The 19,663-nt window shown below is 34.2% G+C and overlaps 1 protein-coding gene across 2 annotated transcripts in view; it reads left to right on the forward strand.

The window, feature by feature from the left end:
• The window catches only part of DACH1 (dachshund family transcription factor 1), a 415,533-nt gene that overhangs the window by 279,769 nt on the left and 116,101 nt on the right, over positions 1-19,663 (forward strand). For both annotated transcript variants that reach the window (XM_004423069.3, XM_087435994.1), the window contains exon 4: positions 4,718-4,890. In XM_004423069.3, the coding sequence (XP_004423126.2) occupies positions 4,718-4,890 (173 nt within the window). The remainder of the gene's footprint in view (positions 1-4,717; positions 4,891-19,663) is intronic.

The following is a 19,663-nucleotide window of genomic DNA, read 5'->3' on the forward strand; positions in this document are numbered from 1 at the left end:
ACTAGAATGTATTTTTTTATACTCAAAATTTGCTCAAGGTTATTCAGGGGCAGAAAAGTGAACCTTGACAGAGCATGCTTGAAGGCAGTAATTAGAGGAAAAATAAAACCATTTTATATTTGTAACCCATTAATTCTGGCTGTTTGATAACTTGGTTACCCTTAGAGTAGGGATGGCTTTCAAAATTTAAGAGATTCTCCCCAAAGTAGTGTATTTCTGTGTTTAAAACCTAGTCTATCATTAAATATGTATCACAAAAAATAATAAAAATATAAAATTGGGGCGAGCCAAGAAAAATAGTCTGAGCTCATAAAAAGACAGAGATAGTACATCATTCTGTTTGCTTTTTCAGCATCTATGTTTTAATGTCGAGGCGGGGAGAGTGTAAGGAGGGGGGCGAGAATCTCCCATACCTAGTCCGTACAAATTTGAATTTCAGTTACGCTAAATCTTAAGATCACCTTGCTTGTCCCTGAGAAATACACATCTTTTACACGAAAGGAAAACTAAGCACACACAATCACTTTTTGTATGTAAGTTCCATGTATTTGAATATGTAATTATTGATAAATTCTTAATGCCAGTATAATTAGGCAGAGTAAGTAAATTGTTTCAGATTATATAAATGCATAATTAACAGTTTTTAACTAGAGACAAAATTGGTAAGCAGGTGCTAATTTCAATTTTCTCTCGTACATTCATGGACCCACTTACACCTGGCTGCTGCGAGACTGTACACTTGTTAATTTTTACCCCACCAAAATCATGCCATAGCATTGGTAACTGGCCTTCACGGTTCTTATGGTTACAGTACTTAATTTCATCATAGCAGCTCCCTGTGTGTTCTGCTGTCAGGAGTGCAGATCTGCTTATACCTGTGTAAACAGGTCTAGCCTGAGACTGTTCCAGTGATTCTCCACAATCTGTGTGTAGGACTAGGTATGGGAGATCCTTTCCCTTTAGTCCTTTCCCTGCAACATTAAATATGATTATAGATTCTAAGTAATCAGACAGCTGGGTGCACTATCTGAGTCTTTTCATGAGCTCATGACCATTTTCCTTGGCTCAAAACTATTTTATATTTTTAATGTATTTTATGGGTTTTTGCATACATGCCTCAACACCCTATCATAGTACACAGTATGTTCTTTGAGGATACTAGGGCTATATGAACTTAATCTTTTTATTCCACTATAAAGTCAAAGAAACAGTCTGATTCTACAAGAATGGAAGAGGAGACATGAATCAGTTCTTTTCTGTTTCTCTCTAACTCCTTGTATCAAATATTGGAATTTTTCTTATGTGTTGAATCTTTTGTCTCTTCCAAGTTTTCATGTAGTCATAATAGTAAACTTTAATCTTAAAGGTAATATATGTGTGTGTGTATGTTTGTATGTAGGCATAGTATATATATACTGGCTTATATCACTAAATATATTGGCTTAAACCAAAGCATTTGCAATTATACATTTAATAACTATGGGCATGTCTTGTTCTGAAGTGGTCTATATTCTGTTCTTATTTATTCATGCTAATAGAGGAGAAGGATGTTATAAATAATGCAAAAATCACTTACAGCTGACTTGGTTATATATTGTATATTTTTCATGAGACTTAGTTTCTTAATTGTTTGCTCTATTTATTACCCAAATGAGCTAACATCATGAGTATTTAACAAATGATGATTGGCGGAGATGGCTAGGAGCATTTTATGTAGTGGGAAAATCCAATCTACTATTATAAACTTGGTATGGAAAATTCACTTATGGATGATTGATATTTACCCTTATACAAGGGACTGATATCCTGTGATGCAAAAGAGATGTGAAAATAGATAGCCTTTTGTCTATAATCTGTTTTCAGAATAATTTAATCAGAATTTTAGCTTAATACTCTACACGATAATGTAAAAAAATACAATTTTACTGCTTCTCTGCTGATGTGAGAGAGAAATTGAAATATATTTGGAAAAATTACTCTTTCCCATTTATTAACTGGTAATCAGGATTCAAATAAAAGAAGAAACTAGTTTAAGTGAACAGAAAAACAAAAGTAGATAATAGGTATAAACAGAAGTAAAACTGAATCCAAAATAATTAATGTGAATATTTTTCTCTATCCATATAGCAGTTAATTATCCTCAAATAGGCAATCCACTATGAAAATTTAATCCTTGCATTTGTTGAATAATTTAAATGAAATATAACATATAGAGAAAATTATCTATTATAAATTTCCAGTGCAGTTTTCATATTCAAATAATATTTATTCCAAAATGTTAATCCTATTTCCAGTAGTCAGTGATCATGCCTCAACTTTTTTGTGTGTGTGTGTGAGGAAGATTGGCCCTGAGCTAACATCTGTTGCCAATCTTGCTCTTTTTTTTGCTTGAGGAAGATTCACCCTGAGCTAACATCTGCACCAGTCTTCCTCTATTTCGTATGTGGGACACCGCTACAGCATTGCTTGATAAGCAGTGCACAGGTCTGTGCCCGGGATCCAAATCTGTGAACCCTGGGTAGCTGAAGCCGAGTGTGTGAACTTAACCACTACACCACCGGGCCAGCCCCTCAATTCTTGTTTTAACTGACAACATAAAAGTAAATATGTGATGAAAAAATTTGGACTTTGATAAAGGCAATGTAAAGAGGAGATATTTAAAATGTTTGGCCACTGAATATTTTTGACATCATACGTTCAAAAATTCACGTATTTATAGTTTTTGCATATTTGACTAGGATCTTCGTATAAGTGTCAAAAAAAGTCATGAGTAGACAAATAAGGTATATAAATTTGTGAGTAAGAAAGTGAACTTTTTTATATCACAGCGTAGGCGCAAGCTGGAGAAATTTCTTTTATGTGAGTCATTTCTGTATGAAGCTATAAACTTTTTTTTTAGCCAAAAGCTGTCATGGTTTCTTGTAAAATAATAAAGATAATAAAGATATCCATTTTAATTGATTCTTTTCATTGTTTAATAAAATCGCTTTGTTTGATTGCTGAAGAATTTGAATTGAGTTTTCATTACCCACTTCTGAACAATTTACTCTAAGATCCAGACAGTATTGAGATAATGAGTTTGAATTTATATTGAACCTTAACTGTCTTCATGAAGTAAATGGAAAAAAATCATGGCAGTAACTAAGTATTCTTCATTAAAAACTATGTCGTAGAGATTTTACAGTGAGACTTTTAATAGAGCTAAAGCATTTAAATTGGAGTTTTACCAACTTTGCTGTTTCTAAGCATATGCTATGAAAATATGGTTTCTTTTTCTTGTTTTAAGAAATGAAAATTCATAAGCTCACAAGGATATTACAGAAATTTTCTTTCAAGTTGGTAGTTTGTATATTCAACAGTTTCAGTTAAGCATTAATGTTAAAATAATTTAATTTGGGGACATGTCTAAATTGAAATGATTTATAAACACCTTCCAAGGAGTATCCTATTAAGGCGTTTCAAGAGCTATTTAAACGTAAGACATGGCCACCGATATTGAAATGCAAGTCCTCAAATATACTGTTTTGACTTTGGCACTAGATATTGCCACAATCATAAGCTTATGTTTCTCTGTAGTTGAAAACAAGTGATGTATATGTTGATCACACACATTTAAATTATTGCTTTGACATTATTATCTTTTGTAAAGTGATCTTTTGAGTTCTCTGTACTATGTCTAACCAAGTTGGGCATTTAATGATTTCATGTTTAGGATTTGCTGTGGAATTGAGGGATTTTAATACAAGGATAACTTTGCATTCTTTAACTATCACAGTGCTTCAGTTCCAAGAAGTAAGTAATTCTCTAGGTATATGATAGAACCCATTTTATATTAAGTTGGTTAGTCATACAAGATTAGACTCCACAGATAGGCTAATTGTTATAGAAATGTTATTTTTCAAAAAAATTTAGGACCTACCTAAGAAATAGAAAAACAAAAAGAAAATATGGTTTAGGGGAAATTTACTTACTTGAGCTTATTTCCCAAGAAATCACTTGGCCAATCTCCAAATGGGATATGCTTTTTTAAAAACATCATTTCAAATTAGTCATTAGAAGATTTGGAATAATATTGTATCCAAACAATTTATATTCATTCCCCACTGGCAGCAGTGATAGTTCTTGGGATAAGGAAACATTGTACTCTTCCCCACCCCAGAGATCTCAGCCTTCTGTTACCTACCCCCGCATACCTGGAGTGCGTATCCTTCCAGTTAGTCATCCTCTCCACCATCTTCAGCAGAGTTACCTTCTGCCAAATGGTATAATGGCATTTTTTAGCACTAAAAATGAAAGTTGCAAAGAAAAAATTTATCTAATTATCAAATAGTAAAATATAGGACATAATAGGTATACTTCATTTAAATAACTAATCGTGATGTTAAAGAAAATCCTATTATTTTAAACAAGAGTTAGACTGCTCAGAAGAATAATATAGCAAAGAAATGACCATTTGTATTGAACACATGAAGGATGGTGATGTGATAACACATGCCACCAAACTAGTTAGCTTTACGCCTAATTTCCCTAAGTGATGAGTGGAGTATTGTTGCATACAAAAAGGACAAATATTTTTCCTTTGACTGTCATTATTAGAATATTTTGAATGCTTCCATTTTTAATGATTTATGTTCTTAACCATTTTAATAAAGGAGATATACCATGTTTCATAGTTTTATTTGAACAGAACGGTGATGATATATGTGTATTTTTATAGGACTGGAACTTCCTTTTATGATGATGCCCCACCCTCTAATTCCTGTCAGCCTACCTCCAGCATCTGTCACCATGGCAATGAGCCAGATGAACCATCTCAGCACCATTGCAAATATGGCGGCAGCAGCACAAGTTCAGAGTCCCCCATCCAGAGTTGAGACGTCTGTTATTAAGGTAATTGTTTTCTCACATGATTGTTTTAGCTTATGCTAAATATCATCTTAAGCCACCATCTTTCAATCCAGTTTTCTTATTCCTCAAGTTCTAGCTTGTGGAATAATTCTAACTCCTGACAGCTAAGTCAATAGGTAGTGAGAAAAGTCACTTATAGTAATTAGACTAGGGGTACAGTATATAGGCAGGCTAGGCTAATTTTAAGTTCTCTGTTGTATCTATTAAGAGAGATGAACATAGGAAATTAAATGATATATTTCAAATTGTGTGTCTGCTTGTATCTAAGGTTGTGTGTGTGTGTGCGGGGGGGGGTGGGTGCATGCGTGCATGTGTGTGTATGTTCATGTGGTATTATGAGGTGTGGAAAATGTACTTGATTTGTTTTCAGAAGACCAGAAGGGTTAAATTATGGGTCTGTCACTTATTAGCTATGTTGCCTTGGGGATGTAACTCAATCTTTCTGATTCTTTTCTAAATCTAAAAAATGGATAACACAGTGTGGATGTAAAAACTAAACAAAATAATAAAATTTCAAGTTTTTTATAAATTCAAAAATACACTGTAAGTGGAAGATAATATTACTGTTATACATACATCACATATATGTGTATTTACACAATTCTCTCTCTCTTTGTGTGTGTGGGGTTATGTGTATACCTTAAATGTGTGTGTATACTTTTTCATTCATATATTTATAATGTATATTTAAATCAAAGTACTTTACATGCATTGTTAAAATATGTTATTAATTTTTAAACTAAGTAAAAGATACCTCATGCTACGTTATCCTTATTTGACATAATCATTACCTCCTTTTTCTGAATATAATACACTTGAATTTAGGGGAGCCTCTGGAGCCTGTTTTACATAAAAGGCCCTTTTATAATTCTCATTCATTGTTGACAGAAGTGCAAAATGGTACAGCCATTTGGGAAGACAGTTTTGTGGTTTCTTACAAAACTAAACATAGTCTTACCATAGGATTGTATGATATTTAACCAGCTCCTTGGTATTTACCCAAAGGAATTGAAAACTTATGTCCATACAAAAACTTGCACATGAATATTTATAGCAGCTTTTTTTGTAATTGCCAAAACTTGGAAGCAACCAAGATATCCTTCAGTAGGTGACTGGATAAAAAAATTGTGGTACATTCATATGTTATGACTTTGTTAAATTAACATTTGCCAAGTGGTACACAGAGTGCCTGATGGTGAGCCGTGGTTCAACAACAAACTACAAGATAAATTGAAATAGAGAAGTTTATTACTCACAATCCTGGAGCAAGTACCCGGCATGCATCCAGGGACCACATGGGGAGGTCGAGGCAGAGTGCAGACAGTGATAGTGAGGCAAGACCTGGGGCACGTGGGAGAAGTACTTTGGGATTCCCAGGCTAAGGGTGGATTGGTCAATTCAAGCCAAAAGAGCAGGGTTTTGATAAGCCCCGGAGAGGTCTTATCTAAAAGGAGACTGTTGATCACAAGGGCTGTTGAGGAAGTCCTATCAATATCACAATATCAGGGCCTTAACATTTGCTTGTGACTCTGTGGCTGCTATCTAGGACATGTGCTTGCATGAGGGGGTTGGTGTCAGTTTAAGGTCCCTGTAGGCCACTTGGCCAAACAAAATGGATGCCTAGGCAGCAATACCATGGAGTAGCTTAACTAAACTCTTGACACCATACAATGGAATATTATTCAGAGCTAAAAAGAAATGAGTTATCAAACCATGAAAAGACATGGAGGAAACTTAAATGTATTCTGCTAAGTTAAAGAAGCCAGGCTGAAAAGCCTGCACAGTGTTTTCTTTGATTCCAAGTGTATGGCACTCTAGAAAAGGCAAAACTATGGATATATTAAAAGGATCAGTAGTTGCCAGGGGGTGGGAGTGCGGGATGAATAGGCAGAGCACAGGGGATTTTTAGGGCAGTGAAAATGCTCTGTATCATGCATCATGTCATTATGATGGACACGTCATTATACATTAAAAAAAGGGTCTGTTACTACTTATGTAGAGTGTTGAATAATATACAAATAGCAATTTTTCTTATAATACTGGCTCTGTAAACAAAAGATGTGAACTAGTTCCTCATATCATTTTTCTGAAGTATGCTTACCAGAGGAAAAATAATAAAAAATATTACAGAAGACCCAGATTAACTTCTTAAAAATCTTTACCTGAGGAGAAGGCCAATGAATGCTACATTGTCATCAGCCAAGAACTGGGAAGAAAACTTTTAAAAATTCTTCTTTATTCTGAGCGACTTTTAGAGGGTTCCTTTGTCATCAGAAGACTTGTTAATCAATGTATCACTGTGTAATTGAATTTATGATCATTTTTAGGAATAGTTATTACTGAGAATTCAACATGCTCATCGCCTCTCCCATTGAAGTTACCTAGAGGAAGGTTTTGGCTGAAGAAAAAAAGCCTAAGTGTTCCCATCATTGTACTTGATGGCTACTTTTTAAAAAATTAAAAAATATTAGTTACAAGGAGTGATTATTCTCATTGTTCAAAATTTAGTAATAATTACTATAATCATCTTCATAATATTAATTATATAATTTTTCTTTTCAAAACTGAGAACTTTTTTTACTTTTCATTTAGATAAGATTTAGATTCAGAGACAAAGTAAAAATATGACAGAAGATCAGATTTTAGCAGTTAAAAATCATAATGAGTGACTTATGAACTGTAGATAATTTGGACATGAGCTGGTGGCTATGGATCCAAAAGACTCCAGTTACATCAAGAGGCTTGATTTACTTTATTTTTTCAATATGCTTATATTTTAAAAATAGTTCATGCTGCATCAAATGTTAATTAGGTTACTGAGATAGTGAAGCTTCCTTTAATAAATCCTTGGTTGTCAAAGTTTAGGTAAGTAGGAGGAAGCAGTTGGGTTTCCTCTGGAAGGCGTCTTTAGAAAACAATCTAGATTATTGGAAAGTCAGCAACATTCCTGTGGTGTCTTAAATTAAGGTTAGGAATGGAGAGGAGGGAGATAGAGAGAAAGGAAGGAAATACGCAAAAAGAGAATAAGAAACTGAGAGAGCTCTGTGTCTTGAAATGTGTGCCAACATCTCCTAAGTTATAGTGATATCCCACTTCCTAGTCTCTTGGGGCAAATATTTTCAGACACTTGGCTACAGATAGATTAAAGGAAATTCTGGACTTTTGAATGTGGTGGTGGTGTAAATGGTATTAGTAGCTAAATAGGAAACAATAGCCGTAACTGAGAATGATTAGAGAAAGTAAAAGTTGATCGTGTTAATTGCCAACATCAAAGTGAAATTCAACTGGCCATTGTGGAAGTTCTGAAAGGCCTATTTGCCCTTTTCCTTTGAGGCTGGCTGTCTTTATAGCTTCAAATTTGGTGCCGATAGGTAAAGATTATAGAAAGTAGACATGTTTCAAAAATCAGATGAGACAATTCTAATATTTTTTGGTAAAGATATTGAGGATATGGCCTCAGAGAATAGTTTCTCTATGGAATTCCAAATACTAGGGAAAACAAGTTAGTAAATCAACTTGTCTAAATTTATATATAGTAGATTTTATAGTACAAGCAGGATTTAGTAAACTCACATGATATATATTAGTTACACTTAATTTGGGGGAAATTTTTATTTTCCCCAAAGAAAATGGTTGACTCCTATGTCACATTACATACTATGGGGCCCAAGTGGGCAATTAGAATACTGCCTGCAAGTTTGTTTGCCTGAAGAGATTCTAATTATGAAGGTCAATTAAAAGTGAAATGTTAAATACCAAAGATTTATCTCCATCTGAAGGAAAGATAAAACAACACTAGAAATAGCCTTGGAAAGGAAAATAGAAGTTTGAGGGATCTTCCATGTGCTGGGGTGTACCATTTATAGTAATGACAAGAATTAAAATTAAAACTCAACCTAAATAAGAATGGCAATAAGAATTTGTAGAATAGAAGACAAGCAAGAACATAGTTCTCAGAGTCACATTTTAAAATATTCTTCCTGCTACGTGTTTCTATGAGGTAAAGGAGCCCCAATGATTTTTCTCATAAACCTATTTATGAAAAGGGACTTACCAGTACAAACAGTGGAGCAGGGTCTGAAAGTTGCTATCCTTGGCCAAAGTCCACCCTGCTGCCAGTTTTTGTATGGACCATGAGTTAAGAATGGTTAACATTTTTAAATGTTTGGGGGAAAAAAGAAAAAGAAGAATAGTCTTCCATGACACATGAAAATTATATGAAATTCAAACTTTAGTGTCTATAAATAAAATCTTTCAGAACTTAGCCACACTCTTTAATTTACATAATGTCTATGGCTAGTGTCAGGTACAAAGGCAGAGTTGAGTAAAATATTTACTAGCTGGCTCTTTACAGAAAAAATTTGCTGATCACTGCATTAGAGCTCTGATTAACTCAAACCCATGTGAATCTTAGGCTTCAAATAATTGAGGCAGCTCAAACTAAACTCTCAAACACTATAGAGCCATATTTGGTGTTGAAAAAAAAAAGAAGAAATAAAAAGCATTGAGGAAAAGAAAATTATATAGATGAGTAATGCTGTTATTTGCTTTAAATATAAACCTTTGTGATGGAGTCTGCCAAAGTATTAAATTCAGACTTTCTCTGGCTGATTGTCATGGAATACTGCAAATATTTTAGTGAGATAACTTTGAGGAGGAAGTGGGCATATACTGTTTAGACAATAATAATTCTAATTCAAATCCCTAATAGCCAACTATCTGTAACAGTATATTAAATTATGATAAGCTCTGTATTAGTCTATTACGTGTTAGAAACACCCATATATTTTTAGTGTTTAACATTCATAGAACGTGAAGAGACATAGATTTGGGATGTTAGATATTATATAATCCAGCTTTCACCCGTGGTGGAGAAATAATTCCTGCATCCTCCCTACCCATTTTTATATATCTAAGCTTTTGTAGATGGCCTATTCTATTTTCAGAAAATTTACTAGTGAGGAAGATATTCATTATTCAAATTAAAATTTTCATCTCAATATCTTCTACCTTAACTTTATTATATTTTCTTAGAAGAAAAATGTCTACTAATCTTTCTGTGTTCTAGCCATTTAAACTTATAAGTCCTCTAATACAGTACCTGTAGTGTTTCTTTCCTCCAGACTAAATATTTTAATTTCTTCTGATGATTACTCATCAAGCTTCTTGGTTGACCTTTTTTTTTCAAATCACCTCTCTCTTGCCCAGCTCCTCTCATACAATATTCTGGAAGTGAACTGGCCAGTGAAAAGACACCGGAACTAATGTAAACCTCAATTTGGACAATAGTTTATAAATATAGTAATAATTTATAAAACTGTTTTGCTAGTTGAATGTGTGATTCAGTAAATTTCATGCCTTTTCAACATGAAATTCAACTAAGCCAATTCTTGGTCTTTTACTTGTATTAGGAATTTTCATTTATCCATATTAAGTTTACTTTCCAGTCCATTGATTTAGGCTGTGTAGATACTTTTGAGTGTTAACACTCTAAACTATCATATTAGCTATTTATATCATCTTTGTATCATTTCCAAATTGTAAAAGGATGTATTACTTGTATTACCTTAAATCACTGAGGAAAATAAACAGTATAAATCAAGAGATCAATTTCTCTTGTCATTAGAGAATTCCTAATAGGCTGAAGTGTTCTACTAATTGATTCTCTTTGGGTGTCATTCATCAAGTAACTCCAAATCCCCCTGAATGAATCAATATTTTTCTCAGTTTTTATTTAATAAATTCACAATGATAACATAAGGACTTTGCAAAAAAGTTTCTTGCTGAAAAAAAATCGAAAAGAAGAAAGATAGTATATTTTAGTGGTTTAAAACATGGATTCTAGAGGAAGACCGTACTACCTCCTAGTCACGTGACCTTAGACAAATTACAGATTAGCTTTGTCTTTGTTTCCTTTTCTGTACAATGGGGTTGATAACTTGACTACCTCATTAGGTTGTCATAATGATTAAATTAGTATTTATAAAGTCATTAGAAGTCTTTGTATACTGACATTATCTTCATCTCATCACTGGTTTTATTTTCTCCCCAAATATTCACAATCATCTGTTTAAAACTAAGTTCTAGGGCCCTCCTCGTGACTTAGCAGTTAAGTGCGTGCATTCTGCTACTGGCGGCCCGGTTTCGGATCCCGGGTGCGCACCGACGCACCGCTTCTCCGGCCATGCTGAGGCCGTGTCCCACATACAGCAACTAGAAGGATGTGCAGCTATGACATACAACTATCTACTGGGGCTTTGTGGGGGGGGGCGGAAAGGAGGAGGATTGGCAATAGATGTTAGCTCAGAGCTGGTGTTCGTCAGCAAAAAGAAGAGGATTAGCATGGATGTTAGCTCAGGGCTGATCTTCCTTACAGACACAAAAAATAAGTTCTGGAATCTTATAAGGAATCTGTGTCAAGCTTTTGACATATAGTCACAATTGTATAGCAAGACCTCTCTGTCTGTTTCTCTCTCTCTCTCGCTCTCATTTTCTTGTTCAGCCCTTTTCACCTAACAAAACTGTATGTTGTTTTTTGGAGGCTTTGTAGTGCAGTAGTATACAAAGCAGATTTTTTTTTTCTCCCTAAAGCCCAAGCACACAGTTGTATGTCCTACTTGTAAGTCCTTCTAGTTGTTCTATGTGAACCACCTCCACAGTATGGCAACTAACAGAGGGGTGTTGTGGTTCCGAGCCCAGGAAATGAACCTGAGCCACCGAAGCAGGAGCGCAGAACTTTAACCACTAGACCATCAAGGCTGGCTCAAAGCAGAATTTTGTTGTTGTTGTTTGTTTGTTTGTTTGTTTTTGTGAGCAAGATTAGCCCTGAGCTAACATCTATCGCCAATCCTCCTCCTTTTTTGCTGAGGAAGACTGGCCCTGGGCTAACATCCAAGCCCATCTTCCTCTACTTTATATGGGACACCGCCACAGCATGGCTTGACAGGCTGCTCGTCGGTACACGCCCGGGATCCCAACCCAGGGCTGCTGAAGCAGAGCATGTGCACTTAACCGCTATGCCACCAGCCAGCTCCTCAAAGCAGATTTTTAAATGCGTTTTTTTTTTTTTCAGATTTCATTTTTCTTCAGTGATAATATAGAATTGCTTTTGAGAAATTTGGCAACATTCAAATTATCCTATGTTGTTGAATAAACGTCTTTCCTTTCATGCCACATTATAGGCTTTTCTGAGAACAGGGAATGTGACTTACATAAATTTGTTAATTTTCTCTGCTGACCTGGTGTGTGTGTATGTGTGTGTGAGAGAGAGAGAGAGAGAGAGAAACAGAGACACTTTATGACATTCTCATTTAAAGAATTAAACATCGAATAAACATTTAAAAATACAATGTATAAATTTTCCATTCTCTAATACTTTCCTTCAGGTCTTTAAAGTACTATATTAGGACTAATAAATAGGACTTTACGTGCATGATGTTTAAAATTTTTAAATATTATAAAAACTAGAACCAAAGTGACCTGATTCTCAAAGTAGATTAAAATCTTAGAGCAATGTCATGTGCCTCATGTTTGTTTTAGGTACAGAAGAGTATTATTGGGCAACCATAAATAACTCTAGATGTATGCGTTACTTTTAGATGTAAAAATTTTTTTCACAAAAAGTGATTTCATATAATTTTTACTTAGATTTAGAAAACCAGTTAAGTATGTTCTCTTAATGTTCCTTTGAGTATTGACATTAAATGTCAAAAGAGGATGCTAACAAAAAAATTATTAAAACATAATCACCACTAAGGATACCACACATCAGTGTATTCAAATCATCACATATATTTAAATCTATGGGTTTGTAATAACACTAAAAAATAAACTAACTGTTCACATTTGGAGAATTCTAGGGAATTGATTCTTTTAAAGGACAAATAAAGGTTTAAAAAAAGGATAAAGGGGTGGAATCAAGCATTTTCCTGCCTTTCTCATACAAACTATCCCTCAGGATAACCAAATAATTCACTAGGGAAATTTTCTGTTCATATAAATCTTTTGGCAAGTAAATGAGTAAGGAATGATATATTTTGAATACCACCAAATTGCAAGTCCTAATGAAGTGGTGAATCTAGGCCATGATCATTAGTGGTGGCTGGCATCATAAAATGCAACTAAGAAGACATTATGCATTTCTGATGGAAACATGCAACACCATCTATAAAGTAGTCTTGTCCAAAAATCAACTTGAATCGAGCATCAAGATCTAACTATGCAGGAAATTCAGGGGACAGAAGAACATAGAGGCAAAATAGACTCATTATGGAACTGCATATGAGCAGTCCATAGTGGTGGTGGCCTCTGAGAACATACACACTGCCTTAACTAGATAAAAAGTTGGCTTTAAACATCTGCGATGCACAAAGATACTGATGCCAATTAATGGCATTGCTAGCCAAGTCAGAACGTACCTTTTTCTCCTTGCTTTCCTCCCTCTACTCACCCTTCTTTGAGTGTGGGAAAGGAAGAAATCCTATCTTTTAATTAAATTCTAGTATTTATTATTATAGAGGGATGAATTATAATTTTTGAGTCTAAGACTGTATTTTGTTGCTTAAAGTAAATAGGACTTTATATTACCAAGCACATAGTAATATGAAACGGTTGCCTGAATTTTCATACAGGTGTGGGAAAAATATAGTCACCTACCACCACTGAACAAGTTCGAAGAGATAACAGGAGGATAAAATTAAGTTGTTTATGATTATACTCATGAGTCCTACCAGTTTCATATTTAGCAAAAATAAGTATTTCTTGAGTATCATCATCCAAACAAATAAAAAGAGCTATGTAAATATCCCTGAAGCCTCAATTTAGAACTTTGAGTCATAGAGTTTTAATGGTGGCTGCCTGATCCTCTACTAGATGCAAGTATATCAGCATAATTTACTACGTCTTCCGAAAGTACTTTTAACATTTTCCTGAATCCAGAATCCCCATTCGGTTATTTATCTCCTCTGTTCATTTTTCCAGAACAAGGGAATTTGGATGTCACACTTAATCAGTGTGTATAATTTTGGACTTCACTAACAACATTTGCTAGTTTTTGATATACACTCCATGGGGGAAAGGATTTTTCTCAGTTTTGTTTACTTATATACAACCAGGGCCTAGGACACTGGCACACATTAGGTGTTCAGTAAATATTCTTTGAATGATTGAATTTAAGTCTGAGTTGTTTTAAGGCTCAGGAGTTTGGGTTATATGAAGTACTAGTCAACTTCAATTTTGTATGTTAAAAGTTATATCAAGATAACATTTAACGTTAGAAATATCTTCTCCCCACTTCCATAATATATTCAGTGAGGGAATCTCTAAGTATAAATAGATGAAAATGAAAATAATTTTATAAAGAGCAACACAGAGTAAAGCTAAATGAAATCCTTTAGAGAAATGAGTTGTGGTTATTTAGACTTGCTCTAAGAAAATATTTTAAGCTGATAAAATATAATACATTTTGTGGTGGAGAGGAGGCAGCTAAGACAATGCAATTTTTAAAATGGTTAATTAATCATATGTGTAATACTGAACATTTTATACTTTTTATTTTAGAACTTTAGAATAAATCATTTTGAATTTCCTCTTTGACTCTGAATTATTCTAGAGACCAATACGTGCTCTACCCAGAGGCAATAAATGCAGCTTTTCCTTTATTGTTATTCTGTTACCATTAGTTTATTAGTGTGACCTTTTTTTTTTTCAGTGAGAGAGTATTCCTCTTAAATTTTCATTTGTTATTGTAGCTAGTTTTATAAAGATGGAACATTGCAAGAGATTGTGTTTTATTGATTGGTGGAGTTATGATGCAGGACTATAAAGCAGTGTGTTGAAGTATTAAATTAAATATTCTTCCTCTTTGTCCTACTTCAGGCCCATCTTTGAGGTTAAAGGGTATTACACAAATGAAATGATAAATCCAGTTTACACAGTTTCCCTATAGACATTGAACTGCTTCTTTCTTATTATGTCTGAATAAAACTCATTATCTATTTTGTTTCAGTAATAATTATGAGATTCTCTCCTAAGCAATTCTTTACTGTCTCTATTATTCTCCATCTTATAGCATACTCTGGAAAGGGAAGCATATAAATATGATAAAAGAATTAAGCTGTTGAAATAAATTAATTTATTGTGCAACAATGTATTCAAATCTTACTTGCTCAATGGATTTTACTTTAATGAAATTCTTCAAAGAACAATACATCATGTTCCAAAGATTGAAATTATACATTAAGTGAAATGACTGAATATGTTGTGTCTCAATTTATAGAAAGTTTCAATTGAATACCTAAGCTTTTAAATCATAAAAGTTTGCATAAATTAAAATATTTTCTTTAAATAAAAGTATTAAGTATTTTCCTTGTATCCTTGGTTCCTAGAGAAAAAATTATAATTAAAGTAAAAATAAGCTAAAGCTAAATTAAATACTACAATTTCACCTATATTTTCTAAGCCTTAAATTATGCTTTTAAGATGTATTTTATGTAAAGATTTTACTCTAGTTTTTTTTTTTTTTTTTTTTTTAAAGATTTTATTTATTTTATTTTTCCCCCCAAAGCCCCAGTGGATAGTTGTGTGTCGTAGCTGCACATCCTTCTAGTTGCTGTATGTGGGACTCGGCCTCAGGATGAACGGAGAAGTGGTGCCTCGATGCGCACCCGGGATCCGAACCCGGGCCACCAGCATCGCAGCGCGCGCACTTAACCACCAAGCCACAGGGCCGGCCCATACTCTAGTTTATTTTTGACTTAGTTTATTATGTGATCTTTAGAGTATTTTGAATGTATAAATGAATAAGTGAATAATGCATGAATGAAAAGAATCATCAAGGAAAACCTTGACAATTAAGTACATTGACTAATGAAATAATTTTTATACTTATGTGGAAAATAAACAAATAATTGTTTTTAATGGTATAAGTATTTTTGCTAGAGTTTTATGCATTAAATATTTAAGTATTTTATGAGTTAAACATCTCAGGAAAAACTCAGTTTCTCATGCTTTCCATTAGCACCACTAAGAAATCTATTATGACAGGAAACTCAGACTTGCAAAAATGATTTTAGAGGGATTGATTTATTTCAACATTGTTCTTTATCTCTGTTCAGTCAAACGTATGCCAATGCAAATATGATCGCTTACATAATTATTAAGAGGACTATTAAAATATATTGATGAATACACATTGATATGAGTGACCTTTTGAAAAAAACAGAATGGCCTATTTAGAAAATTTTATTTATATAAAAATATAGCAATGTTCTTTCTCAAATACGTACCATACGTTTCTGTGTAATTCAAACGTTGAGTGAGATGTATTAGGAATTAGCTTTAAAGCTTAGAGAAACTTGTGTGCATCTTTATCAGAATTTCAAGAAATCAAGGTTAGAGTCTTTATAGTGCATCTCTGGTCATGTATGCAGTTAGCTATAGCATAGCTTATTAACAAATTTATGCAGACTATATAAGAACTCCACTATACAGTTTTATAAATCCATACTCTATAATAAATGCACAGATACTCCAAAAGAGATACAAAATCCAACCTTTGAATGCTTTGCACAAGCCAAGATTATCCTTTGACTTGTGATTGTAAAGATTTGATATGAGCCTTATTACTTTTTTTTTTTTTTTTTTTTTTTGGATTAACAAGTTGTGGTATATTCGTACAATTGAATATATTCAACAATAAAAAAAGAATAAACTGATACATGCAACGACATGGATGGATCTCAAAAACATTTTGTTTTGTAAAAGAAGCCAGAAACAAAAAAGTATGTACCATATGATTCCATTTTTACGAAGTTGTAGAAAGAGCAGAACTACTCTATGGTGATAGAATTCAGGAAGTGGTTGCTTATGAAGATAGGAGGAATTGAATGGAAAAGAGCATGAGAAACCTTTCTGGGGTTATGGAAGTGTTCTAGATCTTGGCAAAACTCATCAAACTGAACACATAATAAATGTATAGTTTGAAGCTGCTTCATAGTTTAGGGTAGGGATTAATGTTAAGAAAAAGATTTATAATCCCAGCTGCTTTTAAATTATAATTAGAAGATAGGAAGTAACTTTTGGCATCCAGATGTGGATTCTCTGCTCTTTTAAATCATATATGTGTTTATTTCTTAGAAATTTAGGTCATTTGTTTGCCATTTGGACTAAAGAACTTAGACCATTTAGAAGCATAGCTTGTTTGCTTTATTTAGTTTGGAAAAACAACTGAGAATATGTTCCTTTCTCATGTTATATGAGACAGAGGTTTCAAAATATTTTAATCTGCAAATTGTACAGTTGGATACCATCTTTATTTAGTATCCTGTAGTAGAAATGTATGATGTGCCATAAACTTCCTTGAACAAGCTAATTGTAAATTTTAGTATTTGGAGTGTTTGTGTTTGTCTCCCTCTTTCCTTCTTTCCTGCCCCACCTCTCTCTCTTACTCATTTGCTCATTTGCAGTCTTTTAAATGCAACTCCACATGACTTGGGTAGGAAAATATATTGCGTGGTGCTTACATTTACCTACACAACAGTTCTTTGCAGAAAATAGAGCATTTAATTCTTAACCTCCGATCAAATAAGGTAAAGGACCAGTGTTATAGTACAATATTGATAATACATCTCTCCTTTGGGAGATTCTGTGTTGTCCTTTACAGAAACCAGCCCACATGTTTTAGACCAGTCCAAAAGCTCCTAAAGTTCAAGAAGCGATCTTTCCAAGATTCTAACATGCATTGCAACTTTGGAGAGTAGAATTTAGTTGACTTTTTTTTTAGTTCTTCCTTTTCTTTTTGGTATAATCTTGTTTGCTCTTGCAAATTGTTTGCCATGAAGTTTCTTATGGGACTATTTTTTATTCCATGGAATATTCATTGGGAGACCGTTTTACGTATGGATTTTGGAAGAGGACTTGGCCATTTTTCTGGTTATTTTCATTTTATTTGACATGCTTCTCAAGAATGAAGACAGCGTATCTGTTGAAGAAGTTTATTGACAATGTTTAGGATTGAAAAATTAAAAGGGTATGAGACAAGTGGTGCTCAATCTTGGATGCACATTAAAATCACCTAGAGAGCCTTAAAAAATGCTGATGTCTGGGCCCCACTTCAGACTCGACATATAGGGCTACTATAACAAGGTACCACAAACTGGGTGGCTTAAAACAACAGAAATTTATACTGTCACATTGGTGTAATCTAGAAGTCTGAAATCAAGATGTCAGCAGCGCCATGCTCCCTCTGAAATTCTAGACAGAATCCTTTCTTGCCTCTCCATAGCTTCTGGTGGTGGCTGGCAATCCTTGGCTTGCAGCTCTGCCTCCTTCTTCATGTGATATTTTTCCCATGTATCTTCACAATATGTTCTTGTAAGGACACCAGTCATGTTGGATTAAAAGCCCACCTTACTACAGTATGATCTCATTTTAACTAATTACATCTGCGAAGACCCTATTTCCAAATGAAGTCACATTCATAGGTACAGTGGGTTAGGACTTCAATCTTTTTCTTTTTCTTTTTCTTTTTTTTTTTCGTGAAGAAGATTATCCCTGAAATAAAATCTGTTGCCAATCCTCCTCTTTTTGCTGAGGAAGATTGGCCCTGGGCTAACATCTGTGCCCATCTTCCTCTACTTTATATGTGGGATGCCTGCCACAGCACAACTTGATAAGCGGTGCATAGGTCCACGCCCGGGATCCGAACCAGAGAACCCCGGGCCACCTAAGTGTAGCACAAAACTTAACCACTATTCCACTGGGCTGGCCCTAGGACTTCCATCTTTTTTAGGGACACAATTCAACCCATAACACTCCGTAAGCCAGAAAGCCTGGGCATAAAGCCCAGGCATAGGTATGTTTAAGAACTTCCCAGGTGATTCTAATGCAAAGCAGGACTGCGAACCATTACTGGGCTATGGAACCTCTGAGACCAAAGACATGCTTTACCCTCATTCTCACTGGGAGTACAAAGCCTTGAGCTTCATCTTTGTTTTCCATATTACATTAACCGTTGATATTTTGAAAACAGACGGCTACGGGCCAATTACCTTTTGGAACTTTTTTTCTTTTAAATTTTTAAAAGTCTGCTCTTCTAATATTTGCATCTTTGCAACCTAATAAGAAATAATTTGGGGCTGGCCGGTGGCCTAGTGGTTAAGTTCGTGCGTTCCTCTTCAGCGGCCCGGGGTTCATGGTGGAAGTTTACTTCTACACTTCCAAATATTTATTAATTATTGAAAAAATAGTTCTTTAACGCCTGTGTGGGGCGTTGATATCTGAAGGTATAAACGCCTTGATGCTCAAAGAAGATATTAACAAATGTGTATCTTATTTCTTAATCTGTAACTCCATCTATAATAGCTCATTGGAGACAGTTATACAATATATTTGCACATTAGTCTAATAGGGAAGGTGCAGGGCTTAGAGGGAGAGGTATGGAGTGGGACCTAAACGTTTAGTATCAGGAAACATGATACCAAGTTTCCTTAGGATACAACTAATACATATTTCATGAATTTCCCCCAATAGATTTGTGTGGTTGAATTGGAGCTAGAAGTAGAAGGTAGTCTGAAAATTATTAGAATGAAAGAAAATTATTCCAATGTTAAATAATAATCGATTTCCACGACGCCTGAAAATGTGACCAACCAAGTGTGTCCAGAACAGTGCCATGATGAAATAGCTGTTAACAACTCCTCTGGTATTATTATTATGTTGATAATTTGTGTGCTAAATGATCCTTAGACACTTGCTG

Source organism: Ceratotherium simum, chromosome 10 (assembly GCF_057802395.1).
Source record: "Ceratotherium simum simum isolate JZ-2026a chromosome 10, ASM5780239v1, whole genome shotgun sequence".
In the NCBI taxonomy this organism is placed as follows: domain Eukaryota; kingdom Metazoa; phylum Chordata; class Mammalia; order Perissodactyla; family Rhinocerotidae; genus Ceratotherium; species Ceratotherium simum.